The following is a 16951-nucleotide window of genomic DNA, read 5'->3' as shown; positions in this document are numbered from 1 at the left end:
AATCTGGGAATGTGCTATGAGAGCTGTGAAGGGGTGAATGCAGAAGCAGGGGCTTCTCCAAAGCCATGATGCAGAACTGAAAGCTGACCTCTGACCAGTGCCCTGATACTTCTCTGTGTTCCATCAAGAAGCCTGGTCTGGAGGAACCAGTATGGTATGGCTGGGTTCATCCGAGTTCTTAGGCACCGTGTGGGTAGGGATACACACAGGAGTTACTCTGAAATTCTTTCAAATCTTGGACAGGAAATGGTTATCATACCTGTAAGGCAGTGGTGAGATGGTACCCAGAATTTGGTTCATAGCCAACAACCTAGCAGTCCTTACGGTGCTCGGTGCTGACTATTGTTTTGGTCCACATGGTTTCAGCACAGGGAAAGGGTCTGATGGGGTGACCATAATCCTGCTGCTCCCCACCCCCCCCTCTCCAGCTCATATCTACCTTGGAAGAAAGGGATTTGTGAGTTCAAAGACAGTGCCAGCTCAGCAAAATCCAAAGAGTCCCACCTTCTCTAAGAAAAGTTGATAGTGGCAGGTCTCTCTGCCTACCTAAAGGAGATCCTCAGTCTGTTATGGGATTTTCCAGGCAGAGGAGAAAGTGAGGTGTTAAGGAGACTGCAGGGAATAGGGTGGGGAATAGTTACGAACTGAGAATTAGAAAGGCAGTAAGTCTACTGTAGTGGTGAAGTGCATGAGCTCTAAAGCAAGACTATTTCGGCTCAAATCCTAGCTCTACTTTTTATTAACAGTGTGGCCCTAGGCTAGTTACTTGGCCTCTCTGTGCCTCAGTTAAAAGAAAAAAAAATCTGTAAAACTGAAATAGTATCTACTATTGTTCTGAGGATTAGTTGAAGTAATATATGTAAAGCACTGAGAATGGTGCCTGGCACACAGCTTTATATGTATGTGTGTGTGTGCTATTACTGTTGTTATTAATGAGCTGAAGAAGCCATGTGAAGCAGGAAGGCTGTAGTAGTAGTGCCTATCAACTACAAAAATCAAACACTGAAATACCATGAAGAGGCTCCTGTCATTTTAATTAGGTTTGCCACAAAAAGCAATAACCTCAGCTAACCACTCTGTCCTCCCCCTCCACCCAAGTCTCACCTCCCTTCATATGCATACAGCACAGGAACCCAAAGGCCCTCCTCCCCATGATCCTCCCCACTCCCATTATGGGAAGAAATGCCATTAAATGGACTCAGCCTCCTCTATACAGCATGAAACAGGATGAATAAAAATATCTTTATGAAGAGTTTTGTTGTGTCCATTATCTTAGGGTGGAGTCAGGGACAGATAGAGGCAAAGGCTGGGTGAGGTCTGGGGATCTCTCAGAGATCAGAATTTGCCTGAGGGGCACAGAAAGGGGGCTATGTCTAAGTGGACGGGGACTAGGCTGAAAGTTTTCCTCAAGGGTGAGGATAAGGACAGCTAAAAATCCATTCTCCTTCCTCCCCCACACCTTCCCTCACTCCCATGTAGAAGGGTAGGGGGCTCCCGGGCAGGGAACAGAGTCACAATTCTCTAAAGTTCTCGTCTCTGGTTCCCAGAGCTTTGGGCAGGCAGTGAGTGGGGCATAACCCCTGGTGCTGCATGACCCCTTCCCCTGGCTCAGGGCTTCTCTCCGCCTGTGAGCACCAGGGCCTGCAGGATGTCAGACAGTGATACAATTCCCTTGACCACATCATTCTCATCCACCACTACAAGTCGGTGAACCTGCACAGAGCAATAAGGAAGGGAGAAAGGGATGTTTAGTGCCAGCCTCAGTTAAGGTGAGCCCTTCAGCCCCTACCCTCCATGCCAAACCAAAGCTGCTACCCCCAGAACCTTTTGGGTTGCTGGCTCCCCTACCTCTGCTTCTACCAGCCTGTTGATGATGGTTTCCAGAGTCTCATGCAGGTAGCACTTGAGGACACCCTCAAAGTGATGCGATCGATGTTGCAGGGCTTTGGTCACTGACACATCTAGGTTGTTGTAGGTCTTTTCTGCTGCCAGATTCTGGGGAGAGAGAGAAACATTCATGCAGGGAAGCAAGGGAGCCAGCCCGCAAACTCCGAGCCCACCCAGCCTCACCAGAGTGACTTAGGGTAGCTGTCAGCCATGCCCACAAGCCATACCCAGCTCATTCAATTCCTTTTCAAATAGGATTTGAAAGCTTGGAAGCTTCTAAAACCCTCAGGTCCCAGAAGAGACTCTCTTCTTCTCCCTCTCCACATCCAACACCCCACCCCTTTCCCTGCCTCCCAGCACCTCCACAATCACTCACGATAACATCAAACTTGGAGTAGATGTCCACCACACGCCCTAGGGGGACAGAGGCAGCTCAGCAAGGAGGATCTGGCATCCAAGGCCCCCCCTGCCTATAGAATCACCCTCCGGGCTAAGCTGAGGGGACAGCAGATTTTCCCACAGCCTCCCTGGCTTCCCTGGAGCCCTCCCTCTCCTTTTGCCCAATCTCTCACCTTTCTCATCCACCACTGGCAGGGCTGAGACTCGGTGCTGTACAAAGATGCCCAGAGCCACATAGACGGGGGTAGTAGTGCGGACCATAGCAATGTTAGCATAGGTGCCGATCTGTAGCTCTTCCAGAGACTTAGACATGAACTCTGGCTTGGGGAACTCAGTGATCTGAGGAAATAACCATCATCTTGATTTTTTTCAAGGCCCCTCAAACCACCTTTGGATACCCCTCCGACAAGTATGTAAGAAGTAAAAACCGGGCTGAAGAGCACTTACAAACAACTTGAGGAATTTGAGGATGCGCTTGTGGGTGAGGATGTACAAGGTGTTGCCTGATTCCGGGTCAATCACTGGCAGCCTGTGGATCTTGTTTCGAATTAATGAAGAAACAGCATCAAACAAGCTGTGGGAAGGTAGGGGATAATGATAAGTTCCACAGTGCTGGGCCTTAGGGTGGTTAAATAGCTCCTTAGAGTTTGTTTATAAACAGGTGGTTGGGGGAGAGGAGCAGTGTTCAGACTAGACCTAAATATGTATGTGTGTGTGTGTGTGTGTGTGTGTGTGTGTGCGTGTGTGTGTGTGTGTGTGTGAGAGAGAGAGAGAGAGAGAGGGAGGGAGGGAGAGGGAGAGGGAGAGGGAGAGGGAGAGGGGGGGAGAGAGAGAGAGAGAGAGAGAGAGAGAGAGGGAGAGGGAGAGAGGGGGGCGGAGAGAGAGAGAGAGAGAGAGAGAGGAGTGTCTTGCCTCTCTTCTGCCCTTGGATCTTTGGGTATCTAGAGCCTTAGCTATGATGATGGTAAGGCCCTTTCCCCTCTGGACAAATGGTTAGCTGGAACTCACCTGGCATTAGGAGAAATGCAGACAAGTGGTTTAAAGGAGTCCTGTAGGTACACCTCTGAAGGGAAAAGGGAGGTTCACAAAACACCACCATGAAAAACTGTTTCCCAGGAAACTTTCCATCCCTTTATCCTTTTACAACCCCCAGTTCTCTACATACCTCTCCAAGTTTCTATCTTGTGTTCTTCCAGCTCATAGATCTGTACCTGAAAGCAGAGCAACAGAACTTGAGACTTGATCTCCCTACTTCATTAACCCCTTGTAGTTTGTTTGGAAGAAAGGAAATGAGAATGAGGGACTCTGGGCAGGGAAAGTGGTTTTGGTCATTGAGCTAAGGCTCCTTACCAGGGCTGATTTATAGTAGCGGTGCAGAATATTGATGAAATCAGTGATGGTCAGCATGCCTAGAGGCCAAGATAAGAGCCCTCAGCACTGCTCAAAGCTTCTCTCCCTGCCCAGCACAAGATGCCAGTAAAACTGTGTTCCAACAACTCCTGCTTACCCACAAAACTTTGCTTCTTACTATCCCACAAAGGGGCAGCTCGGACACCATTAGTCACCAAAGCAAAGAAAGCTTTCTTCACCTGTAGTGAAAGAGTCACAGTCACAAAGGAAGATTCCCAGGGGGCAGGACTTTAAAAGAATAGGAACTGGGTATGCTGAGGAAAACATGAGCCTAACCCCATAGAAGGACAAGGGTATTACCCTTGGGATGAGGTAGGATGAGAGGTACTGAACCAGAGGCTCCAAGGAAGGGGGAAGGGAAAAGAGGATTTCACCTACCTGAAGGGAAGTATCAAATACAACCAATTTTGAGCTTGTGGGAATCAGGTCATAGCAGCGATGAGACTTCATGAAGGAAGTATACACGCTATTGTTGGATTCTGGAGTCTCTGCATAGGGTGGGATAGTTAGTAGCTTCCTTCCATGCAACAACTCACAATCAAAAGAGGCAGAAAATAAAAGTATCGTAGTTGCTCAAATATTTACAGCATGATTTTATAAGGCCCCCTATTCTGTTTTGTTCCTATTGTTCCCACAAAACCTGGAAAACCCCTTAGAAACCATTTCATCCAACCCCACCCCCAGGTAGACCTATATCTATTGGCTCCTTAGCCAAAAGATGGCTGACTAAAACAGAAAGTCTGTAATACTTTCATTAACCTATTCTAGTCTAAAAGCTTTTTTTCTCATCTTTAACTCATTTTCCTTTTCATATATTTAGCACATTTTCACTTGTTCTCTTTTCTCAATTAAGATGTAATTAAGCCTCTTAAAATCCAAGTAAACTTCTTAAAATTCTTCTAAGACCCACAGGTGAGAAAGTCATGGTCCAAGTTGGGCCATTTCAGAACAACACTAAGTTAAAGCCCAGTGCTCAATCAACCTGGCCCAAAACAACCTGAGAGTCCATCTTGGGATGACCCTGTGAATCAGAAATCATCCCACCTACTCTAGACAAATGAGAGACCCTGGCTGGGTTTACCTTTCCATTCCCCTGATTTTAACTGCTTGCTCTCAACTGGAGAAGCAAGCCCCAAAATAACAGCCCAAATGTGCTACATAGTATGCTATGTGTACTTTAAAATATTACACCATTTAATCTGCAAGGCAAATAAATATTGCCCTCATTTTTCAGCTGAGAAAACAGGTGGAAAGCAGCAAACAAACAAACAAACAAACAAACAAAACTGCTCAAGGTCATACCATTAGTAACAAGAAAGACTCAAACACGGATCTACCTGATTCCAAAGTTCACGCTCTTAAATCCTATGCCAGTTGTTTGTTTTTAATTTTTTACCAAAGTTATACAGGTACACAGGTTAAAGAGTCAAACAGTTCTACAGATTTTGTTAAGAAAAACTGCAGTCCCTAGCACCCACCTCCCTGTACTACCCCTCCCCAGAGATGAGACCTCTTTTAGCTGAGTATTTTGGTACTTATTTTTATGTCTATAAATAACATGCTTATATTGCTACTTTTTTCGTTCACTTTTAGGCATTAACCATTATCATGCAAGGAAGATGAGAGGCATTATCTATTAACATGCAAGGAAGATGAGAATTTTCAATTCTCTTTACTACCAGGACCCCATTATAAACATGCACCTCCCATCACTCCGTTCTCCCAGAAGTTAAACTGTAAGGTTGGTTACATCAGTATTTAAATAATTTTGACTAAATATTCATTATTCAGAGCTAAGTCAAGTAGTAAAGTCTGATTTTTTTTTCTTTCACAACTTTTTGTTTTCCTGGGAGTTAATAACTGTCTCGTCTTTTTGTTTGCTTAGTTCTCTATGCATAGTACTTATAACTAATTCAATCCCCAAACTCTTTACCAATTGTTTACATCTCCTTTCAAGAAGTTCAGAAGCATGAGATAGTCTAACAATTTAAACTACCCAAAGAAGTCTCTCTGGAGCCTTCTGACCTGCTCAGATCTGGGCTGGTGTGCCTGGTGTGCACTGCTGTCATCCTTAGATCTTCCTTCATCACCATCCAGGGGAGCCCTTTCACGTCTCTCCTGTACTGGCACTCCTGTGTCCTGTATCCCATGTTTTCATCTTTTTTGATTACTCCCTTGTTTTGGTGGAGCACATCTTCCAGTAGCTTCCTGAGAAAGGGTGCATGGGAAGTAAATTTTTTGAGACCTTGTAGCCTGCAGATATCTTTATTTTACCCTCATCTTTGAATTATAGTTTGGCTGGATATAGAATTCTAGGTTGGAATTTGTTTTTCTGCAGAATATTGAAGGCACTGCTTCATTGCCTTCCAGCTTCTGGTGCTGTTGAGAGTCCGGAGTCCCAGGCAATTCTGACTCTTTGTATGTGACTTGTTTTTTTCTCTTTGGAAACTTAGGATCTTCTCTTTGTTCCCAGTATTCTGAAATCTCATGATGATTGTGCTTTGGATGGGACAATTTCACCCATTGTTCTGAATATTCAATGAGTCCTTTCAACATGAAAACTAATGTTCTTCAGTTCCAGGAAATGTTCTTGAATTACTTCCTTGATTGTTTCCTTCCCTCTGTGTTGTCATTTTTCTCTTTCTGTAACTCCTATTATTTAGATATTGGACTTCCAAAACTGACCCTTTAAGGTTTGTTTTTGTTGTTGTTGTTGTTTTTAAAATACAGTAGTCCCCCCCTTATCCAAGGTTTCACTTTCCACGGTCTCAGTTACCCGTGGTCAACCCTAGTCTGAATATTAAATGGAAAATTCCAGAAATAAACAATTCATAAGTTTTAAATTGCACGGCATTCTGAGCAACATGATGAAATCTCTTGCCATTAAGCTCAGTTCCAGCCCTGGGCGTCAATCGTCCCTTTGTCCAGCATATCCCGCCCGTTAGTCACTTAGTAGCCCTCTCAGTTATCAGATTGACTGTCGCTGTATCACAGTGTTTGTGTTCAAGTAACCCTTATTTTACTTGATAATGGCCACAGAGCACAAGAATAGTGATGCTGGCAATTCGGATATGTAAAACTGAAGCCCCAAAGTGCTTCCTGTAAGTGAAAAGGTGAAAGTTCTTGACTTAATAAGGGAAAGAAAAAAAAAAATCACATGCTGAGATCTATGATAAGAATGAACCTTCTGGACTTCCCTGGTGGCGCAGTGGCTAAGAATCCACCTGCCAAGGCAGGGACATGGGTTCAATCCCTGGTCTGGGAAGATCCCGCATGCCACGGAGCAACTAAGCCTGTGTGCCACAACTACTGAGCCTGAGCTCTAGAGCCCGTGAGCCACAACTACCGAGCCCATGCACCACAACTACTGAAGCCCGCGCGCCTAGAGCCTGTGCTCAGCACCAAGACAAGCCACCGCAATGAGAAGCCCACATACTGCAACGAAGAGTAGCCCCCGCTCGCCACAACTAGAGAAAGCCTGCATGCAGCAACGAAGACCCAACGCAGCCAAAAATAAATAAATAAAAATGTTAAATAAAAAAAAAAACAATCAGCATAAACACAATTCACTGATTAAAAAAAAAAGAATGAATCTTCTATCTGTGAAACTGTGAAGAATGAAAAAGGAATTCATGCTAGTTTTGCTGTTGCACCTCCAACTGCAAAAGTTATGGGGTCAGTGTGTGATAAGGGCTTAGTCAAGATGGAAAAGGCATTAAATTTGTACAATAAGATATTTAGAGGCAGACAGACCGACCAACCCCATTCACATAACTCTTAATATATAACTGTTCTATTATTAATTACTGTTGTTAATCTCTTACTGTGCCTAATTTGTAAATTAAACTTTCATAGGTATGTATGTATGTACAGGAAAAAACATAATACATACAGGGTTTCATAGTATCTGCGGTTTCAGGCATTCACTGGGAGTCCTGGAATGTATATCCCAAGGATAAGGAGGTACTAACTACTGTATCTTTTCTCTCCTACTTTCCTCTTCTTTGATTTTTTTTTCTTTTCCATTATAGTTTATTACAAGATATTGAATACAGTTCCTTGTGCTATACAGTAGGACTTTGTTGTTTATATCTGTTAATCCCATACTCCTAATTTATCCCCCTCCTTTCTCCTCTGGTAACCATAAGTTTGTTTTCTATGTCTGTGAGTCCACTTCTTTGATTTTTTTTTTTTTTTTGCGGTACGCAGGCCTCTCACTGTTGTGGCCTCTCCCGTTGCGGAGCACAGGCTCCAGATGCGCAGGCTCAGCGGCCATGGCTCACGGGCCCAGCCGCTCCGCGGCATGTGGCATCTTCCCGGATCGGGGCACAAACCCGTGTCCCCTGCATCGGCAGGCGGACTCTCAACCACTGCGCCACCAGGGAAGCCCCACTTCTTTGATTTTTTAAATTCTACTTTATGAGAGATTTCTTCAACTTGATTTTCCACACCTCCTACTTAGTTTAAAATTTTTGCTATTATATTTTTAATTTCCAAGAGCTCCTTTTTTGTTTTCTGAAAACTGCTTTTCTTTAAAAAATTACTTCCTGTACTTGTTTCATGGTGGAAATATTCTTTATCTGAGTATGTGTTAATGTTAATTTTTAAAATTTATTTTTAATAAATTTATTTCTTTATTTATTTATTTTTGGCTGCATTGGGTCTTTGTTGCTGCGTGCGGGCTTTCTCTAGTCGTGGTGAGCAAGGGCTACTCTTCGTTACAGTGCACAAGCTTCTCATTGTAGTGGCTTCTCTTGTTGCAAAGCATGGGCTCTAGGCACTTCAGTGCTTCAGTAGTTGCGGCATGCCGGCTCAGTAGTTGTGGTGCACAGGCTCATCTGCTCTGCGGCATGTGGGATCTTCCCGGACCAGGGATCGAACTCATGTCCCCTGCACTGGCAGGCAGATTTTTTTTTTTTTTTTGCGGTACGCGGGCCTCTCACTGTTGTGGCCTCTCCCGTTGCGGAGCATAGGCTCCGGACGTGCAGGCTCAGCGGCCATGGCTCACGGGCCCAGCCGCTCCGCGGCATGTGGGATCTTCCCCGACCGGGGCACGAACCTGTGTCCCCTGCATCGGCAGGCGGACTCTCAGCCACTGTGCCACCAGGGAAGCCCAACAGGCAGATTCTTAATCACTGTGCCACCAGGGAAGTCCATTAACATTGATTTTTAAAGTTCTCTTCTCTATGCATTGACTTTTCCCTTCTGTTGCTTTTTTTCCTGTTTGTTTTTTTCCATTTGTGGGGGGCAGTTTGGATCACTTTTTTCATGTTACAGGCTTTCTTTAGATGTCTGGTAATCCTTGGTTTAAAGGAGGATTCAAACCATATTTTAAGAGTGGAGTCTTTAAAGCTGATTAGAAGCTCTATGTCTGTAAATGAACCTTGTTGACGGTGAACCATTTAGATGGCGAACACTCAATACTTACATTTTTAGGGCTTTCCCCTCAATGGGATTCTGAAGAGAAGGATTATTCATGCAATTTTGTGCTTGGAGGATGAAGTCTTTCCTATTAGCACTCTGAAAACCGAATGGGGGAAAAGGGCTGGGGTCTCAGCATCCAGTATAGTTCACTTCATGCTCCTGTTTTCAGCACAGTACCTCTGCCTTCAACTGGGCCGGCGCCCCTTTGCATACCTCCAGTCTTTGCCAAAGTTGGGATGGGAGTTTCCCAGCTCTACTCAGTGGGGTAGGGAGTCTTGGGATCTGACTGCTTCTTGGACCTTCAATGCTTTTGGGCTTTCCTCACTGCTAGTTTATAATTCAGTTTTCTCAGGTCTGCTAAGTCACTTACCACACTTCTGTCTGCTTTCCAGCTTCCAAAAATTCATTGCTATTATCTCCTCTCTTGTTCTCCCTATTCTGGTGGGTTTGTACCTTTTAAAAAAAATTCCTTCATGGTTTTAGTGGCTTTTTGCGAAGGAGCGAAAGTAGATGCATGTATTCAATCCACCATCTTTAACTGGAAGGCCACCATTGTTCCTCAAATTTGAAAACTCACAGACTCCCAAGAATATGTCTTTTGACACCAGTTTAAGACATGCTACACTGATAGTTAAATACTATCATTCCAGGCTACAGGCCTACAAACATATTTGACTTGGTTTTCCCAGGATTTTTAAAATAATTTAAATCAGTTGCCCAATTAAAAAAAAATCTGGAGATTTACATACAAATCCAAACTCGCAGTTTCTTTTCATAATCAGAAGATCTGACAAAAGTAGGTTGTGAATTCCCAAATAGTTGCAATTGACCAGACCTGGATAGTTGCTGCCTCCTTTTAGATGCAACGAGACCTACAGGTTATTGTAGTCATACGCAGCTCACGTCACTGCTTGATCCATGGAGACAATTTGAGCTTCTTACCCCTGCCTCAGTTGGTGCTAATGTGAATGCACTCAGAAACACAAAATAAGCACTGATATCATGGGGCAGTACTCAATTATGAAGAATCGTCTAGGTAATTCAAAATATGACTATATTAACTTTTTTGGATACCAACAACATGAAAACAGAACATTTAAAAAATTCTTGTGGAGAACTCACGGACGTTTAATAATATGTCCTAGGATCTCATCCCATATTTCAATCCTCTGAGAAAGTGTGTACTCCTAATGCCATAAACATATCCTAGGAAGACTAGGAGTGTTCCTGGGCAAAATTCTTTACCAGAGATGCCTATAAATTTTGCTTCTTTTTAGATGACCTAGGGTTGGACCATTCCATTCTAACCAAGTATTTGGGCAGGTGCTGGAATTTCTTCTCCTGTGCCCTGAATTTTAGGGTTTAGTGCCTCTATTTCTAGATTAGTTCTAAGGGTTTCAAGTCTCTTCTATAATTTATTGTGTACACTCAGCGGTTTTAGTGAGATCGCTGTATGATAAAATCCTAGTGGCTTTGTTTCTGGGCTACTCAGAACATACCAGGGACTTTTTTTTTTTTTTCTTCCCAGTATCAACTCATTTATTCATTCACTATTCTTTCTTTCTTTCTTTCTTTTTTGGCCGCACAGCATGTGGGACCTTAGTTCCCCAACCAGGGATGGAACCTGCACCCCCTGCATTGGAAGCACAGAGTCTTAATCACTGGACCACCAGGGAAGTCCCTACCAGGGACTTCTAAACCATGGTTAGCCAGCCCAGAGTTGCCTATGGAAGTTTTCCCTGTACCTCAAAAGTTTCTCTCAAGTGGTTTGACAACTGAAGATATTAATCATCCTCACCCTGCCCAAGATTTATTCCTAGGTGATCTTGCCAAATCATTGTTCCTGATTTATGTGGTTTGGCACATTATCTGGCCCAGCTTTGATCTTCCCAGGGAAGACTCTGGGAGAAATTCAAAAGCACTGCTGAAGACAAATTAGGATTGGGCTACTGGTATGAAACTGGTTTTCACACAAGTTTCCTTTCTTCAGTAAACTTACCTTGAGGATGCTCATTTTCCAGAGCTGAGTAGTTATCTGAAGAAGTGACCTGGAGAGACAGAGGAACAAAGATTCAGCTTATCTTAGGCTCCATCCATTTGAGCCTAGCAACATTAGGGAAAGGGCTGGTTAACTAATGACTTCCTTGTCCTTCAGAAATATTATCTCATTTAATCTTTATAATAACCCTAAGATGAATACTATTATTAGCCTTATTTTCACAGATTAGGAAACTTAGGTTCAAGAAATATTAAGCAACCTGCCCAAGGTTGCATGGCTGGCAAAGGGTGGAATGGGGATTTGAATACAGATCTGTGCTGTTCCAAAGCTCATGCCCTTATATACTACCTTGCCTAATGAAGCATTAGGTCTTAAAAGCTGAGACTAGAAAATGTGAGCTTAAGGTTGGCCCCAAAAGACTCTCACAGACCTATTTTATAAAAATATGGAAGCCAGAGAGACAATACTGCTTTCCCCCAAGCAGTCACTAAGTGTAGTTGTGGGCGCCTGAGTCACTGACGTACCCCTTACCATGAGAGGGGGCCACATCTGGGGAAGATCCCAGTAGCTGACTACCAGAGAGAGTCAAAGTTTGAATGACTGAGGGGTAGATAAGAAGGATAAATGTTCTGAAACTAGGGAACTGAGTCCTCTCAGCACCCTTGTGAGTCAAAGGCTGCTACAGCCCAGAGGGTGCTGGTTTTCCAAGTTTCCTTGTTCATGACAGTCTGAGGTTAGAAAGTGCTTTGAATATAGAGAAACCTTCAGAACCATCTCTGTGCTCCCTCAAGTGGGAACATTTGGAAATTTCATTGTTATCTAGGAACCCAGGAGAGATCGTGATAATTTTTGGCGGCTGGAATCAACAGTTTTGGCTCTATTTTGCTCTGTCTGGGTAATATCCCCAAACTAACTTAAAGTCATACTTTACCTCCACAGCTGCTGTAGTAACATGAAGTTAAAGGCCTTGGCTTGAACCTGGGAGGTTGGCTGGTAAACAGGGTCAAGTTGGCAGGACAGCCCTAAACTTCCCTCCTCTAATGGGCCAGGGTGTGGGCAGGGGATAATCTCCCTCTCTTCTGTCTGGGCAGCATAAGGCTATCAGCATGGCCTGGCATTTTGGCAAAACGATCGGAACAACAGCCTCATCACTTCTAAGTGGGAAAGAGGTCTGTTCAGCAGTAAAGCAGTCTTACAAAGATCTATACAAAGACACAGAAACAGCTACTTCTGTAGAAATTATTGTACCCAGTGTATGATACTTATTTACTGCACTGTGCTACAGTTATTTTGTTCGTTATCTATCCAAACAGACTGTAAATTCCTGGAAGCCTGGAACTATCTTATACTTCTTTGTATCACTCCCTCATACCACATAGCATGGGGGTTTGCATATAACTCTCAACTGTTTTGTTTTTTAACTCTCAAATTGATAATGATACACACTGATATGAACAGAGAGACCTAAGATTAAGTTACAGAAACAGAAAAGAGACATACAGCTAAACAGAGACATAGATACCTACATGAGAGTCAGACACAATTGAATATGACTTTATCTTTCTGCCTGTTTCTCCACACAGGAGTGGGGTAATTATGTCCACTCTCTCTACATTTAATAACATAGGGGACTTGTGCAAAATACTATCTTCAGAGACACACCCTAGATCTGACACACAGACTCACAATTTCTTCCAAACTCCTGATCCACATTTTCAGTTGTTTGCTGGACCACCACAGATGTCACAGAGACTCCTCAAATGCTTCAATACAAAACAGAACAGCATCTGTCCCCCCAGTACTATTATTCTTACTGTGGGTCCCACCTTTTTTTTTTTTGCACTGCTGTCTTCCCTGATGCCTGGAACTGTGGTCTTGATTCCTCCAAGAACGAGCTATGCCAACATGTCTGCTTAGAATGACAGAGCAGGGCATGACCTAAACTTGTCCTTAACATCTATCAGCTAAGTTGCTATGTTAGAAATGCCTCAAAGCCATCTCTCTCCTTTCCACTTTCACAGCTTTAACTTAGCCTTTTACATCCCACTTCTATAGCATTCTCTAAGCTGGTCTCCCTGCCAGTTTAGAGAAGAGGAAGTCTATTTCCTCTTCCATTTGTCTTTCATGCTGTCACCAAGTTCTCTCACCAAGCATCTCAGGTTTGGAAGGGACTTTCAACTCCAGCAACCAAGAACTCACTACTTTCTGAAGCAGCTTCATCCATTTACAGAAAGCCGTTAGGAATATTCCTAAAGTACACTCACTACCTTGCTCATGAATCTTCCATGGGTCCTCTTATTACAAAACAAAGTTCAAACTTACTGTGGTATGCAATATCTTCAGCCTGACCCCAGCTTACTTTTCCAGTTTCCAGTCATTTCTCCAACTGTGACCAAAATCCAAAGCTCCAGCAACATCAAGCCACTGGCTCACCCCAATTAATCTCTACATGCCCCAGTTTCTATGCCCTTGCTCGCACTGTTCTCTCAACCTGCAATGCCCTCTCGTGGGCTGACAGCAATTTCTCCCTCCTCTATGCTGCCACGGTCCTTCTTCTACATCTTGATGCTAGCATTTATTACAGCCTACCTTAAATAACAGCTGTCACTGACTTGCCCTCACCCCCACTCCAGTTAGGTTAAGCATTTTCAAAGCAGGAGTTTTCTTTTTTCTTTATTTTATTCAATTAACTAATTTATTTATTGGCCAAGACGCGTGGTCTGCGGTATCTTAGTCCCCCCACCAGGGATCAAACCCAGGCCTGGCAGTGAAAAGGCTGAGTCCTAACCACTGGACCGCCAGGGAACTCCCTTTTTTTTCTTTTCAAAACTATTTCTATTCCAAAAACCTAATCCACTACATAAAGTATGAGGGCTAAATTAGAAAACCTATATTAAAATGCTTTTTAAACCTTAATACATTTGTAAGTAAGTAAAAAATAATGTTATTTTGAATTTAATGGAATCAGACCTTTTATTCTTGCTCAAAATTCTCTTAATCTGTAAGAACTTACTCCCTTGCCTGGGTGACCAGCTGCAACTCATTTTACCACTTTGGTCTGGGTTCTTCTTTATAACCTTAGGGACCTGACCTCTCTGCAGGCAAACAAAGGGTACAGCAAGGGAATGACCCTGGGCATGTAACTGATCCAAAGAAAGGTGAACCTGCAGCCCTCACACAACTACAGTAGCAGATGATAAAAACCAAGGTAGTTAGAGTTACTCTGCCTGACAAAGGATACATGGAGGGAAGTGAATGGGAAGGGTTCCAGAGTACTAGACAAAGGCTCCTGAGAGTGAGGATGGGTCCAAACAGGTAGAAGGCAACCTGCAGCAACCCTGGGAGGATGACAGGGACCTGCCACAAACCGTCAATGCCTGCCTGCCAAGAAGGAGCTTTGCCAACACCCCTGCTTAGAATCGCAGAGCAGGGAGTGACCTAAACTAGATCGGGGACACAGTGGCCTCGAACACTGAAAGATTCCCTCCTTCAGGGAAACCCCACTTTTCAGTCTCATTAAGGGTATGTTACCTCGCTGGACACCTCAATGCAGTATAAAAGTCTTTCAGACGTCCCTCCTGCCAAGGACTGGATGAATCACCCTCACACAACTGGGGACCAGGTGCTACCTGCAAGCGGGGGTCCCTCGGAACCCCCTGCTTCACCCAGGAAAGCTGGCTCACAACCCTTCTCTCTCAGGCAAACCTCTGAAGGGCTCAAGGCGCTAAAAGGAAAGGAGGCCCGATATCGCCAAGGCGTGCGTAGGTTCCAAGGAGGGAGCTAGGAGTCACTGCCCGCTCGGGCGAAAAGTACCACAGACCGAAGGCAGGCACGGGCGCGGCCCAGTCCTAGGAGATGCACTCGGCGAAGGAGCGGAGGGGCAGGGTCACGGGATAGGACAGACACCCTGCTTCTCATTTACTGGGCACCAGCGCCGGCCCCGGCCTCCCCGTCCCCTGACGGGGGTCTCAAGCTCCACGGCGCCCTCCCGCAGCCCTCCCGCGCTCCTCACCGCCTCCATCGCGAGAGACGCCGGCTGGGTTCGTTCGCTTTAGGAAGCTTGCCCGGGTCGGGAGGCGGGGAAGGTCCCGCCCCACGTCCGGTACCGCGACGCCACTTCCGCCTACGTCAGAACTGACGCAAGCCAAGGGCGGAAGGCCGAGAGCTGACCCTTCCGGCGTGGCCTGGCCTCCGAAAGCGCCCTCCCCGCGGTCCTCCCGCACCTCACGGATCCCACCGACGGCGAGGGTGACGGGACGGAGCCGCTTGTATTTAAAATGTTCTTTTTTTATTTGTCGTTTAAAAACAAACTTGGAAGAAGCAAAATCCAAAACTTGCCCTTTGCCTCTTGCAACATAAATTATGTACAGTTCAGAATGATCGCTGATACAAAACATGCCAAGGACAGGGGCGCTGGGGGTGGAGGGAGAGAGGGCGCTTTAAAAAAGGGAATCATTTCATCCGTTGTTACGAAGGACCAACCTTGCTGTACAGGATACACACAACACAAAATAAAGTCTTCACGGGATTCACACTTGTCAGATTTATTTTTTAAAAAGGGGGAGGGAGGGTCCTGGAGGTGAGGGGAGAAGACCGTAAAGGGGAAAAACTGAAAATTGAATATGTGCAAGTGTAAACCAACCCAAAATACAAACATGGGGCACGGGGAAGGGCGGGGCGGGGGAGAGGGAATTCTGATGCAATTATACAGGCGGGGTACTTTAAAAAAAAAAAAAAAAAAAAACCAACAACCAAAATTCCAACCTTGTAGCTTGGGTCTGAGTTAGTTTATATAAAAATTAAAAACTGTATAAGGTTTCTTCACTAAATTCTACAGGACTATCAGATACCTAGCATATGCTTACAAAGTCTGCCCCATCCCCTTTTCCCAATCCCAGGGCCCAAGCCCCAACCAGAGCCTGACTCGCAGGAGCCAACCTCCCCCTCCCTGTAGCCTAGACCTTCTTTGCTCCTGGAAAAGGAACATCCAATGGCTTTGGGGGGCAGCAGCCCAGTCTCCCCACTGTCTGATTTAATTACAGTGGTTTCTGTGGGGGTGAGGGGATGTCATTCTCTTAAACATTTGCAGCTTGAAACAGTTGAGGAAGCAGCTTAAAAAAAAAAAAAAATCTCCCTACCCCCATCAATCCGCAACCCCCCAAATTCGAAAACAAACAAAAACAAACCTAAAATCACAACAGCAACCGTGCTCCCCCTCCAGCAGGCCCGCCCATACACCACCACCAAGCCCACCCCTACACTCCAGACATTTGATTCTTGAAAATATTAATTACAAAATGCCCTTTGCCCACAGCCCCTAGGAGAGAACTGCATATAAGCTTCATCTTCATTCCCATGGCTCCCTACCAGAGAGGGGTCTGGGGCCTCACCCACCCCCTGACCTAACCCTACCCCCAGGAAGAGGTTCAACTGCAGCACAAGCTTGGGCAGAAAGGGGAAGGACAAGGGAGGAGGCAGGGGAACCCATTACCCTCTGGCTCCCCCTGGGGCCAGCTCACTTTTGTGCGTTATAACATAGTCCAACTATACAAAAGGGGGTGGGAATCGCCCAGCCTCTATACCCCCCCTTACAGCAGTCACAGCCAGGGGGTGGGGAGGAGGGGGTGAGGAAAAGGGCGGTAGGTTGGGTAATGGAGGGGGCTCCCCCACAAGGGGAGCTCCATGTGTCCGCCCCACGCCCCCCTACCATTTATAAACTGGTTTTGTAAAAAGAAAATAGATATATTTATATAGAATATATAAAGCACAAAAATTAGTAGTTTTACATTTGCTCTCCCCGGGGGTGGGGGGAGAGGGGAGGGTTCTCACCTC

The 16951-nt window shown here is 45.1% G+C and overlaps 1 protein-coding gene across 4 annotated transcripts; it reads right to left on the bottom strand.

The window, feature by feature from the left end:
• Positions 1–1223: 1223 nt before the first annotated feature.
• On the bottom strand, positions 1224–15221 carry PRKAG1 (protein kinase AMP-activated non-catalytic subunit gamma 1). Of its 4 annotated transcripts, none has more exons than XM_060111826.1 (12): positions 15132–15221; positions 11120–11168; positions 4075–4184; positions 3794–3875; positions 3637–3695; positions 3452–3497; positions 3295–3349; positions 2734–2860; positions 2460–2625; positions 2264–2301; positions 1849–1995; positions 1224–1713 (listed from the first exon to the last, which is right to left on the bottom strand). In XM_060111826.1, the coding sequence occupies exons 1-12, from the start codon at positions 15138–15140 to the stop codon at positions 1609–1611; spliced, it is 993 nt and encodes a 330-aa protein (XP_059967809.1). In that variant the 5' UTR covers positions 15141–15221; the 3' UTR covers positions 1224–1608. The 4 variants fall into 4 exon arrangements, with proteins under 4 accessions (XP_059967809.1, XP_059967808.1, XP_059967811.1 ...); XM_060111825.1 differs by lacking the exon at positions 15132–15221 and adding an exon at positions 14933–15104; XM_060111828.1 differs by lacking the exon at positions 15132–15221 and adding an exon at positions 12051–12501.
• Between the last annotated feature and the right edge of the window lie 1730 nt (positions 15222–16951).

The sequence above is a fragment of the Mesoplodon densirostris genome, chromosome 11, assembly GCF_025265405.1.
Source record: "Mesoplodon densirostris isolate mMesDen1 chromosome 11, mMesDen1 primary haplotype, whole genome shotgun sequence".
Lineage (NCBI taxonomy): Eukaryota > Metazoa > Chordata > Mammalia > Artiodactyla > Ziphiidae > Mesoplodon > Mesoplodon densirostris.
This window is presented reverse-complemented; position numbering and strand designations above follow the sequence as displayed.

Coding starts and splice junctions, on each gene's coding strand:
- PRKAG1 (XM_060111825.1), bottom strand. CDS start 15,037: ATGAGAAGCAGGGTGTCTGTCCTATCCCGTGACCCTGCCCCTCCGCTC. Junction 2,626..2,733: donor TCAAATTCCTCAAGTTGTTT/GTAAGTGCTCTT, acceptor TTATTTCCTCAG/ATCACTGAGTTCCCCAAGCC. Junction 2,302..2,459: donor GCCAGTGGTGGATGAGAAAG/GTGAGAGATTGG, acceptor CTGTCCCCCTAG/GGCGTGTGGTGGACATCTAC.